Source organism: Stegostoma tigrinum, chromosome 23 (assembly GCF_030684315.1).
Source record: "Stegostoma tigrinum isolate sSteTig4 chromosome 23, sSteTig4.hap1, whole genome shotgun sequence".
Classification (NCBI taxonomy): Eukaryota; Metazoa; Chordata; class Chondrichthyes; order Orectolobiformes; family Stegostomatidae; genus Stegostoma; species Stegostoma tigrinum.
This window is the reverse complement of record NC_081376.1, coordinates 22,693,933-22,707,432: the sequence shown is the minus strand read 5'-3', so window position 1 is coordinate 22,707,432 and position 13,500 is coordinate 22,693,933. Positions and strand designations below refer to the sequence as shown.

The 13,500-nt window shown below is 40.6% G+C and overlaps 1 protein-coding gene across 2 annotated transcripts in view; it reads right to left on the bottom strand.

Moving 5' to 3' along the window:
* Nucleotides 1-13,500, bottom strand: part of cog7 (component of oligomeric golgi complex 7) — a 45,470-nt gene that overhangs the window by 14,341 nt on the left and 17,629 nt on the right. For both annotated transcript variants that reach the window (XM_048552049.2, XM_059653997.1), the window contains 4 exons: nt 7,351-7,549; nt 3,973-4,100; nt 1,237-1,391; nt 499-615 (listed from right to left, as the gene is read on the bottom strand). In XM_048552049.2, the coding sequence (XP_048408006.1) occupies nt 499-615; nt 1,237-1,391; nt 3,973-4,100; nt 7,351-7,549 (599 nt within the window). The remainder of the gene's footprint in view (nt 1-498; nt 616-1,236; nt 1,392-3,972; nt 4,101-7,350; nt 7,550-13,500) is intronic.

Below are 13,500 nucleotides of genomic sequence, written 5' to 3'. Positions count from 1 at the left end.
AATCATGCCTTTTGCAATTTGGTTTTAATCATGCTCTCTCAACACACATTCCAGAACGTTTCACCACAGCATTCTCCTCCCTTTGATGTAGGAACCATCAACGTGTCCTCACTGAGCTTCAAGCCTGTTCTCAGGTACTCTATCATTGCAACTCCCAGCAAAAAGAAAATAATTATCACAATGGGCAATTATAATACTCCAGAATTCAACAACAACCCATCTAAAATGGATGTCCTCTTCAGTTCTGAAGTATCATGTTGGACTTGGAAGGTTAACTCTGTTTCCCTCTCTATAGATATTGTCAGACTTGCAGTGTTTCTCCAGCATTTTCTATTTTCATTTTAGGTTTTTGCATATGCAGTATCTTGCTTTTATTAAAACAATACATTAGATTGTCAATCTGGATGGAGGAGAGGCACATATCAGCACATCTATCAGTAATGAATGTGGGCATATGACAAGAGTATTCAGTTCTGCATTCACTCACTACTTCTTTACCTGATGGAATTTTGGAATGCAGACCAGTCTTCCTGGAACAAGGATCCATTGGAAATTTCTTCCAGTTTGCATTTCTTGCGAATTGACTGCAAAGTGCTGGCGAAGTTAGACACGTATCTGAACAAGGAAATGAAATGTAAGCCAGCTTACCCCAGCAAAAGTATAGTCCAAAACCGAAAACCAGTATCCTTCTTCTGTGGAAATTAAACCGCAATACTTTACATTGTAATTTCGGTCAGAATAAACTGTCCTACAGAGCAATGAGATAATTTAAATGATCAATATTGACTATGATCTGTTTGACTGCATTAGATGATGAAATTTCCCAACGCAGAGGTTGACAATCTTTTTGCATGGGGAAGACCATTTTTCAGGGCTGGCTCTAGCTTCAAACAAATGTAAATAAAACAAAAAATATTCAAAAAGAATAAATTTTACCTTACAATGTTATTTTTTCCTGGTCTATGATCCTTCCCATACAAGGGTTATGTAATTATTAGTTACATACAAGGTTATGTAATTATTAGTTATGGGAACCTTATGAAACTTTGCCTAACAGTAAAACAGAATCAAACTGTATGAAATGCTCTGGGTAGGTCATATGCGACCAGCTGGGTATAGGTTGGGCAACCCTATTACAATCTTGTTTTTCTACTAATCCTAGAGTGACAGACCGCTTAACCACCAACGTACAGCCACCAGGCAGCACAGCTACTGGATAACAGAAGGTGGACTAACTTCGAGAAGAGAGCTTTCAGTGCTTTGAGTAGGCCACAAGCTGCAAGTCCATCAGTCAATTTCACACATCTGTCCACTGCCCCACTGGCCAGGCTGAAGAGTTTATTCACCGACTGATTAAGCTCCTGAACACAGTCAATCAGTTCTCCACACTCCTGAAGAGAAGAGCCAGAAAAATTTGTTAACAAAGTAAGACAAATATATAAAAGTTTTACTGAAGGACAGATGAACACAAATTCCATTGAAGAAGGACTGTGTTTTAAAAAAATAAATTTTGTGGGATTGAACAACATTGGCTAGGCCAGAGTTTATTGCTCATGACAATTCACACTTGAGAAACAAGTGGTGAAATACCATCTTGAACTACTGCAGAGCTTGCACCGTACATTCACCCACAGTGCTGCTAGGGAGCTAGTTCCAGGATTTTGACCTAGTGACAGTGAACAATCAGTGATACTGTTCCAACTCAGGAATGCATGTGCCTTGGACAGAAAGTCTTGATGCGATGATCTCACTTGCCTGACCCCTTATTTCTTCCAGGTTATTACTTCACAACCTATTTCCACTGTAACCCCATTTTGAAAATTTCTGAAAATATTCAGCAAGTTGAAAATTGTCACAGGCCTTCAGTCATTAATGACTTTGAGCTCAGAAGCCTATATAGGGATCTGCCTCCTATACTAAATGAGATAACAAGGTGTAAGGCTGAATGAACACAGCAGGCCAAGCAGAATCAGAGGAACAGGAAAACTTTCCTGAAGGGTCCAGGCCCAAAACGTCAGCTTTCCTGGTCCTCTGATGCTGCTTGGCCTGCTGTCTTCATCCAGCTCTATACCTTGTTAACTCGGATTCTCCAGCAGCTGCAGTTCCTACTATCGCCTATATTGAAAATTCTGTTGTGGGCAGTATAGGTTGGAGGTTTGGAATGTGCTGTTCAACTAGGCTTGATGAACTGTTGCAGCGCATTTCAATACAGACGGCACACATTACACACTGGTGGTAGGATTGATGATTGAAGTGTATGGATGAGGTGTCAATGAAGTGGGTCACATTGCCCTGGATGACAACAAGCTTCTCTAATTGGAACTGCACCCATCCAGGCAAATGGGGACTATTCCATCACACTCCTGTCTTGTGTCTTCATAGGCTTTGGGGTGTCAGGAGATGAGTTAATCATCAATTAATTCACAGCCTCTGACCTGATCTTGTAACCACAGAATTTGAGTAATTCAGTTTCTGATCTCTGCTGCCCACCAAATGCTATGATGAAGGGTTAAGCATGATAACACCTGTGAATGTCACAGGGAAATGAAACAGCTAGTAATAGTTGGGCCTAGGACATGACCCTGAGGATTTCTTGCAGAGATGGCCTGGGTTGAGAATGATTAGTCTTCAATAACTGGCTTCCTTCGTTCCAGATAGGACTCCAACCAGCGTAATTTCCCTCTGACATAAATTATCTTAAAATGTGCTATGGTTCCTTGATGTCACTCTTAGTCAAATGCTGCCTTTATGTCAAGTACAGTAACATTCACTTCAGCCTATGCACTCTGTACAGCTGCCTCATGATTTTGAGCATTTCTATCTTAGCTTTTTCTTCTTAGCTTTGTTCTCTCCAAGGACTACAATCCCAATCTGACCAATCCAACCTCATAACTGAAATATATCAATTCTTGTTAAACTCTTCTGATCGCTCTCCAACACATTCACATCTTTCCTATATTGTGGAGTTCCAGAACTGGACATACATACACTCCAGCTGAGGTTTAATGACTATCTTATTCTGCTGTTCCCACCACCCCCCAAACATTGACACCTTGACTCTCGCCTCACTCTGATGACTCAACTGTCATTCCACTATGCTACAACATTGATAGCTCAATTCTAAATCTACAATCCCCAACTGATAGCTTGACTCTCATCCAGTTTCACCCCTCCCCTAAATCTGCTGACTCCCATCCTGCTCTACCTTGTCCCTCTACTCTAATCATCAGCCTGATGTTTATCCCTTTCATTCCAAAGGATTGACTGACATTCCGCTCCAGGCATCAGCTTGACTTGCATCTTGTACCCCTTGATAGCCTGACTCTCATCCAAATTAACCCCCACTCCAACCCTAATTGGCATGGTGTTCACCCCCTAACTCCAACAACCTGATTCTCATCCTGATTCCAATCCTCCACCCCCAATGGTCTGACTCTTATCCTGTACTCCCCTCATCCTCAGTGGCTTGACTTTCATGCTCATTCTATCCCACAAAAGCCAGACTCTCAATTTCCTCCTCCTCAAGCCAGAGTCTCCCTGAAAGCCCCCCCCCCCCCCCCCACTGGTGATCCTATCAGCAGCAAGCATGGGAAATTAACATTATCTGTTTGGAGGAACAGACCTTGCTAAATATTGCAGTTATACTCGCATGTAGCTTCATAACTGTACAAACTGGTATATTACAGTAGAGATGCTACTGGTCCTGTCCAATCCCCTCTGTTTCATATATTTGCTGAGACCAAAATTAGACAAATATATTTCATGCCACAGCTTTTCACGCAAGATTTCAAACAAAACTAACTAGGGCCAATAGTCATTTTACAATGAGTCTAAGCATAAACGATCGTGCTGTCAAAACGTCCTCTGTCTCTATTATGCACAAAGCCCACCCCCCAATTACAATCTCCCCATTATTGTTACATTGGCAGGAAAGCCAGTCAGTGATCCAAAGCAATGTAGTACGGGTCTTACCAGTGGAATGGCACTGATCTGAATGTGCAAATTTGATGTCTCTAGGTCACCGTACTGCAATTGATAAGGCAGGTATGGGCTGTGGATGGCAGCAATCAGTTCTGTAACTTTCACCAAATTGGTCTCACCTATGAATCAATGAAAATTAACAACTGTATAAAAACTTGCTGCAACTGCCCAAACTCAGAATGCACTGATTCACATAAGTTTGAGGGAATAAGCATTTAAAATCTTTGTCTAGAGTTCTGTCCAAGGTAGTTTAGAAAACTAAAACTAACAAAGAAGTAAATAGATGGATGTTGAAATGGGTTGTATGCCTAGACTGGGGTACTTGGCAGTCTGTGGGTGAGAGACTGTCTAGAGTGAACATGAGCAGTTGTTTCTATCTTGAATCTCCAGTTCAGAGTCACCAAGCTGGAGAGACAGTTTGAGACATTCCAAGAATAAAAGGAAGAGATCTTTCTACAGTTTGTTCCAGAGGTCCGTCAGAAGTCAGATGGCTACAGGTTTAGAGTGGAGTTAGCAATGACAGTTAGTGTCTGAAGAACGGGACTTAGCTTAAGAGAAAGACAGGAGGATCTGCAGAAACAGATCCTATTAGGAGGCACAATATAGACGTTACCTGTGAAGACAGGCCTAAAAGTCTGCTGAAAGCAGAATGCGGACACTATTATCTTGAAGTTGGAGACTGTGAAAGGTAAGGAAGAGGGGAAGCATGCTGTGATTTGTCAGGGAATCAATAATTAGGGAGATAGGCAACATCCTATGTAAACAAAATCAAGAGATGAATATGTTACATTACCTTCCTGGTTCCAGAGTAAGGAACATTTAATAACACCCTGAAAGGAGAGGGTGAGGGAGGATTCAGTCATTGCAGTTCACGTTGGGACCAACAACAATGAGAACAGTAGACAAGATATGCTGTTTACAGAGAACCAGCAACAAGAAATGAAATTAAAGAACAGGGTTTCAAGGGTTAAAATATTTGGAATATCACACCAGCCTTAAGAAAGTTGGCTCAAGGTAAGTATTTTGAAAAGCAAGCTGCAAACTCAGGGCCACATGCCCAGGCTTGATAGACAACTTGTAGCTGGTTAATTCCCACAGGACAACATAGAATTTGATTGGCTAAACATCAACACTGCTTCCCTACAATACCTTTAAGATAAAAACTTCTGAGGTAAAGGTTGGCGAATGTCTATAATACAATTTCTATGAATTTCAGAAGGCATTTGATAAAATTCCTCAGAAGAGACTGTTAGCTAATGTTGAAATTCAAAGAACTGAAGGCAAATTACTGAATTGCTGAGGAAACTGGCTGAAAGGCAGAAAACAGAGAGTAGGGAGAATAGACAGGTTTACTAATTAGCAGAATGTGCTATAATAGAATATGGCAGCACAGATATGGAAGCTGACAACTGTAAGGAAGTTGATGATCAAAACCACTGGAAGTTGATTGTTTGGAATGGCACTGGAAGATTCAAGCAGAAACACGCAATGATCTGTGCTGCAACTTAACTATTAATCACATTAATTAACAACTTATTAGATGCTGAGATAGAGAGCCACATCTCCACTTTTAGTGATGTCACAAAGACAATCAATTTTATAAAATAGTGCAGAAGAAGTCAGTGCATTTCAGAGGTATTGATGGATCAAGTGAAAGGACTACCAGTGGCAAATAGATTTCAACGTAAACAAATGCATAGTCATCCACTTTGAATACATGAAGAAACAAACTGGATACTTTATAAATGATGCAAAGTTAGAAACAGTGGACGTACAAAATGATTTGGTGTCCAAATACCTGAATTATTGAGATGTCTAAAACTGGCACAATTAACAAAATAATTAATAAGCCAATGGAATGCTGGCCTTTATATCTAAGTCAGCCAGAAAACATGGGGTACAAGTTATGCTCCAGATAAAAAAAAGCCCTGATTTAATGCCATCTGGAGTACCACAAGCAGCTTGAAGTCACATGCCGTAGAAGAATATCATAATCTTGGAAGTAGTGTAATGCAGATTTAGAACAATAATATTTAGACTTGAAATGTTAAATTTCAGGGAGAGATTTAACAAATTAGGACTGCATTTCCTGGAATTTAGAAAGATAAGGGATGATTTGATCCAAGATTTTTAGTTATTAAGGAGACAGAAAATATTTCTGCTAATGGGGGCATCTCACACCATATTTTTGTGATTGTTACCCTGGAACACCAAATGGATTTAGTCCCAATCTCTCATCATTGTGAATATGTTCTAATTTGTCTTGCTTAGATCCTAAATGAATTATGATAGAATTTGATGTGGGAAATTGTTTCTACCCCAATGCTGTCCACATCCCTTCATAACTTGTTTCAACAATCTACTAAATTTCTCTGCCATTTTTCTATTTATTTTCTGGTTGCTGGCATCGTTGGCAAAGCCAATATTTATTAGCCATCCCTAGCTAACATTGAAAAGATAATAGAGAGACACCTTCTTGAATATAAATGAGTGCTTACTAGGGCTTAAGAATCAATCGTATTGGTGTGAGTCTGGAGTCACAGATAGGTCAGGCTGACCAAGGGCATCAGAGTTCCATTCCGAAAGGGCAGTGATAAACCAGATAGGTGCTTTACCTTAATTTGAAAGTTTTATGATCCTGATTACTGTTATAAAGTTTGAATTAGTGTTATTACTGTTATAAAGTAATGAATTATTAGAATTAATGCCTCTTCTCCCAAGTGGAAACTGAACTTGTTTCAGTATCATTAGCCTATTCCTCTGGATCACTAGTCCAGTAATGTAGTCAATAAGCAAAATTTAATATTGCCTACAAACTTGGATATGCAAACCTTGTTGATCCAAGTGAGTGGAAAAGTTGTAGCCCAACACAGACTCCCGGGGAACACGAGTTATTATATCCAATGCACTTGAATGTTGAAACTGCACCTCAACAATCTGAATTGGTTCAAAGATTCTGCAAAAAAATCTGAAGATACTCTACACAGACATCTTGTGCAAGCTGTTTGGAACAAGATCCCATTGAAACAAGCGTCTAAAACACTTTTCCAGGTGACCAGATACATTAGGGATTAAGGAATAGGAGAATAAATCCCCTAGTCTTACACTATTAAGGGAATAGTGACAGTGTGTTGGAAACGTGGCCATGACAACCTGGAGCTTGACTTCCAGAAGCTATGTCTTACTCTGGGAGCCAGACACTGAGGTGAATTTACCTCAGGAAATCAAGGGGAGATCAATTTATGATAAACAGATGGGTTTTACTTGTACTCTTCTTCTTACAGGGTTTACCAATGCATTATTCTGTGTGAATATCCTCCCTTACCCCTGCAATTCCTGTAGGATGCCAAGTTCAATATGCCAACATACCTAGGTGTGGAAGCATTGCTGCCTCCAGGCTCTTAGCAAAGTGAACAGTACTGTCATGGAGATCCAGCAGCATGCTAAGTTTGTCCTCCTGGCTTGCTCTCTCTATTGCTGTGCTGAGGCAGACAGGGATTGATGGAACGATAGCTCCCAGGGTTTGGATCTGCAGCACGGTAACAATCTCACAGGGGTTCCTGAAGACCTGTCCAACAAAAAGGTTTTTCTAAAAGGCTTTTCTACAAAACCAGTTAAAAGTTACTGCACATTTCAGAAAGAATAATAACATTAAAAAGGTTAGGAAAGATTTAATTAAATTCGAATTCTTTCCCTATTGTGAAATTGGTGAAAATATGGTCTGGACTATAAATCCTCATCCTTCATCTAGTAAATTCCATGCAAAGGTAAAGGCTGCTGCATCTAAAGTATGGGGACAATTACTGAGAATTAATAGGGCAGAAACAGATCATTTTGCCCAGAAACAGGTCATCTGGCCCAAAGTATCTACGATGGTGATTATGTTTCACATGAGAATGGTCCCATCCTTCTTCATTTCACCCTATCAGTATATCTCCATTTACATGTAAAACTACAGAAGGTAGCAATAACTCTGTGGATTGTCACCCTAGTCACCAAGTATTAGGTTAAGAGTGCACCCCAAAAACAGGCTGACATCTGGTGCAGTACTAGTGGACTGCCACACTGTTGACAACATCTTATTTTTGGTGACATGTTAAAATAAGGCCCCACCTACCTTCTTGAAGAAGAACAAGGATATTAACTCATATTCTGATCAATATCTAACATCACATTATAAAAGCGACATTTAGAAAATACTCAATTGCCAGTACAACAATTTGAGACATTCTGAGGTGATAGAAGTGACAATAAAGCGGAGACATTTTTTAAAGAGTCAGTATATAAATCAGTGTTAGAACATAGAACATAGAACGGTACAGCACAGAACAGGCCCTTCAGCCCACGACGTTGTGCTGACCATTGATCCTCATGTATGCACCCTTAAATTTCTGTGACCATATGCATGTCCAGCAGTCTCTTAAATGACCCCAATGACCTTGCTTCCACAACTGCTGCTGGCAACACATTCCATGCTCTCACAACTCTCTGTGTAAAGAACCCGCCTCTGACATCCCCTCTATACTTTCCTCCAACCAGCTTAAAACTATGACCCCTCGTGTTAGCCATTTCTGCCCTGGGAAATAGTCTCTGGCTATCAACTCTATCTATGCCTCTCATTATCTTGTATACCTCAATTAGGTCCCCTCTCCTCCTTTTCTCCAATGAAAAAAGTCCGAGCTCAGTCAACCTCCCTTCATAAGATAAGCCCTCCAGTCCAGGCAGCATCCTGGTAAACCTCCTCTGAACCCTCTCCAAAGCATCCACATCTTTCCTATAATAGGGCGACCAGAACTGGACGCAGTATTCCAAGTGCGATCTAACCAAAGTTTTATAGAGCTGCAACAAGATCTCACGACTCTTAAACTCAATCCCCCTGCTAATGAAAGCCAAAACACCATATGCTTTCTTAACAACCCTGTCCACTTGGGTGGCCATTTTAAGGGATCTATGTATCTGCACACCAAGATCCCTCTGTTCCTCCACACTGCCAAGAATCCTATCCTTAATCCTGTACTCAGCTTTCAAATTCGACCTTCCAAAATGCATCACCTCGCATTTATCCAGGTTGAACTCCATCTGCCACCTCCCAGCCCATCTCTGCATCCTGTCAATGTCCCGCTGCAGCCTACAACAGTCCTCTATACTGTCAACGACACCTCCAACCTTCATGTCGTCTGCAAACTTGCTGACCCATCCTTCAATCCCCTCATCCAAGTCATTAATAAAAATTACAAACAGTAGAGGCCCAATGACAGAGCCCTGTGGAACACCACTCACCACTGACTTCCAGGCAGAATATTTTCCTTCTACTACCACTCGCTGTCTTCTGTTGGCCAGCCAATTCTGTATCCAGACAGCTAAGTTCCCCTGTATCCCATTCCTCCTGACCTTCTGAATGAGCCTACCATGGGGTACCTTATCAAATGCCTTGCTGAAGTCCATATACACCACATCCACAGCTCGACCCTCATCAACTTTTCTAGTCACATCCTCAAAGAACTCGATAAGGTTTGTGAGGCATGACCTGCCCCTCACAAAGCCGTGTTGACTGCATTTAATCAAGCCATGCTCTTCCAGATGGTCATAAATTCTATTCCTCAGAATCCTTTCTAACATCTTGCAGACGACAGACGTGAGACTTACTGGTCTGTAAATGCCGGGGATTTCCCTATTTCCTTTCTTGAAGAGAGGAATTACATTTGCCTCTCTCCAGTCCTCAGGTACGACTCCAGTGGACAGCAAGGATGCAAAGATCTTCGCCAGTGGCGAAGCAATTGCATTTCTCGTTTCCCAAAGCAGCCGAGGACAAATCTGGTCCGGGCCTGGCGACTTGTCCATCTTAATGTTTGACAAAATTTTCAGCACATCAGCTTCCTCTATCTCTATCCATTCCAGCATGCACACCTGCTCTTCAAAGGTTTCATTCACTACAAAGTTTGTTTCTTTCGTAAAGACAGAAGCAAAAAACTCATTTAGGGCTTCCCTCCTCAGACTCCACACAAATTCTTCTTCAATGAAATATTTTACAGTGCTGTTGAACAACAAATTTCTAGTTATTAAAGAGTTAAAACCCTCAGCTTTTATTAACTCCTTTTAATCATGTTCTAGGAACTGATTATTTACAATTTTGCCTCTGGGAACATGGTTTCAACAGCTTTCCGTTGTTCATTTGTTTGAGGAAATGTTTTTTTTTAAAAAATGCACCAACACCATTTAAAAATAAAGTTTCTTAATTGCAAAGAGCCATATCTTTCTTCGTGTTTATAATATGTTCCTGTATTTTTCCACATGTATGACGCAGCTCCACTGACGCACACACTCCAACTCTCATATAAGGATGTAGAAATTTTGAATGGGCTAATTTGATAATTTGATGAAGGAATGTCAAACATACAATTGACACAGCCACTTAATATCCCTTGTCACTAGATTAATCAAACAAAGTGAGACTTCACTGGCTGTAGATGGTGAACGAGCTGGAGTTTAGTGGGAGGTAATAAAATGCAAAGGAGCCAAACCAGAAGGCTTCCCTATCAGAGTCCCCTCTTCAGTCTATTTTATTAGAGGTGGGAATGCCAGTGGTTTGGTCATCTCTGACCAGAGGCAGATAGCAAATGTAACCAAGTCAAAGCCCAATTAAAGACTAACTACTGAGCAGTTAGCATTTTGCCAGCAGTGAAGTGGGCCTCACCATGTTATGTGGCCATTAGCTTTAAAAGAGAGCCCTGCAGCAGCTTCCTGGGATTGAAGGTAACGGTGCACGAGGCTCCATGGACCAATGAGAGGCTCCCAGTCCACAGCCCCATTGGCACTACTGGAGGGGTTCATCATCAGATCATCAGAGCCTGCCTTCCCAGATCTGCCAAAGGAAATAAATGTTCCACCTTAACTAATTTCTTTGCAGCCTCAGCAATGGCCACCTTTCACTCTCTGTAGCACTCTGTAGAACTAACTGCAGGTTCTCTGATTATCAGGAAATGTGGAAAGCTCACTCTTATTAACTGAAAGTTTAGTGTGGCCAAGCAAGAGGCTGACACTTAAAGATTACCACTATGTAGGCTCAGGAACACATACAGTCCTATTGTTGAAACTTACAGCTTTCTGAGAACACCTAAGCCACAGTGCTCTCATGCAGAGGAAATCATTTGCGAGACTGTGCATACCATACGAAAACATACTCTGCTTCAAAGTTGAAAATTAAATCAACACAGTGGGAGAAGCAACATTCTCTGACTCAATGATTGTCCACTGCAAACAATTCTAGGCTTTAACATACCATTTCTGCTAAATTCTTCCTTCACTCTAGTAATAATATTAAACCACAGACTCATGACTGATTAATGCAAGCAGGTCTTCCTACTGACTCTACCAAAACTCTGCAGAACTTCAACACGTCATTAAATTTCCATTAGCTTTCTTCTGCTCAAATGAGAGTTTTTTTTCAAGTTATACCTCATAAGTTAGTTTCCTGCTATCATCTTAATATTAAAGCTTACGACAATATAGGAGGCCTGTTCAACGTTTTATGTCCCCTTGTGTCCCGCAAATGCTATTGATCTTATGGCTTTATCTACTGTATTCTCATTTTGAGAGAAATGTATCATCATCTGATAAGATCTGGCCTGAGACTAAATGCAACCAGGAAACAGGTGATGGTTCCATCAATGACGGGAGAATTGGAGATGAGAACTTGACTGCTTGTACACGGGAAACAAGTAATCACTGTGGTTGGGGTTTTACAATGTACAAGTTGAAATAAAATTCTTCACTAAAAATGTGTATGCTTGGACATTGTCATGAAATCTTTAACCTCCAGTGTTTAGCACTCTGCACTGGAATCCCTATGTCTTTCTAAGATAACAAAGTGTGGAGCTGGATGAACACAGCAGGCCAAGCAGCATCTCAGGAGCACAAAAGCTGATGTTTCGGGCCTAGACCCAGGGTCTAATTTACCCAGGGTCTAGGCCCGAAACGTCAGCTTTTGTGCTCCCGAGATGCTGCTTGGCCTGCTGTGTTCATCCAGCTCTACACTTTGTTATCTTGGCTTCTCCAGCATCTGCAGTTCCCATTATCCCTATGTCTTTCTACTTATTTTCAGCACTTTCCATTGAAAGGATGCTTTTGTTTCTGATACTAGTTATTTCACATTAAATTGCACCTGCTTCCTTAATCTGCTAACTAATGTCTTCTTTCAGTCCTTCACCACATTCTTCACTCTGCCAACTAGCCTCCTATGAAAGGTTTTATCAAAGGCCTTCTTAAACATCAATACACAGCACATCAAGGACATTCCTTTATCTATTTGATCGAATAATTTACAAACAAAAACTCTTCAATTTGTCAAAAGTTTTGAGTCTGATAAAGCCTTACTGTAAATCCAAAGTCTTTTTTGCTTCTGTATGTTGATTCATATCCACCTGTGGCTTCACCCTACCCACTTTACGATTGCGCCTTTGTTCCTCTCCCATAATATCCTGCCACTTCCATCTTTATTAAAATTCCTTTTCAGAACATAAACAGCACTGACAAAGGTTGACAATTATTGCCCATCCCTAGATGTCCTGGGAAGAGAGAGTGAGCCTGTTTGAATTGATGGTAGTGATTTCATACAAATTCCAGACCACTTCAGTCAGTGATTAAGAGTCAGTTACATCAGGGTGGGGCATGGAGTCAGCTACAGGTGCAGCTCAGCTAACAATGGAAAGTTTTCTTCCTATAGGAACATTTGTGATCCATATGGGTCTTTTTGAATTAATAACCGACACTGCTACTGAGCCCAGCTTTTTACTCCCAGCTCTTCTAAAGCTTCAATATATAATGGAATTAACATTTGGATTCTTGATCTAATAACACATTCAATACACCAATGTACACCTAGTTGGGGTTCAAATCCTCATCCACGCACTCACGCTGCAGTATGTGATAATGGAAAGATGCTATATATTGTATTTTTGGTTTTTTCTGTTTGATTCCAAATCTTTTTTAAGTTGTAGCTTACAACAATATCCTTTTCATCCATGCTTTTCTCAGTCTCACGCAGCCCTATAGAAAGAAAAGACTTTTGCGTTAATAGGCATTTTTGAAACCTCAGGATGTTCCAAAGTTCTCTGCTGCCAACTAAGTGTTTTCAAAGTCTAGTCACTCTTGTAATGCAGAACAAGTGACAGCTAATTAAAAACAGTTAGGCTCCACAAGATGCAACATGAAAATAACCAAAGAATGAAGCCTCTTATGGGTGGGTGAGGAATATTATATAAGACACTGAGGAAAATTTCTCTGCTCCGTCCAAAATTGCTATTTATATTCAGCTGTAGGGGAAAGATAGGATTAAGGTTCAATATCTAACCAAAAGACTTGAATCTCTGTCTGGATTATGTGCTCGTTGCTGGAGTGGGATTTGAACCTTCTGACTGGTTCTCTCTTATTTCTTATCCCAAGTGTACATACAGGTAAAAATCTCAAGCCCTTGAATGTCTGTTAATATGAGCCTTCATTATGGCTATGTGCCCGAGATAA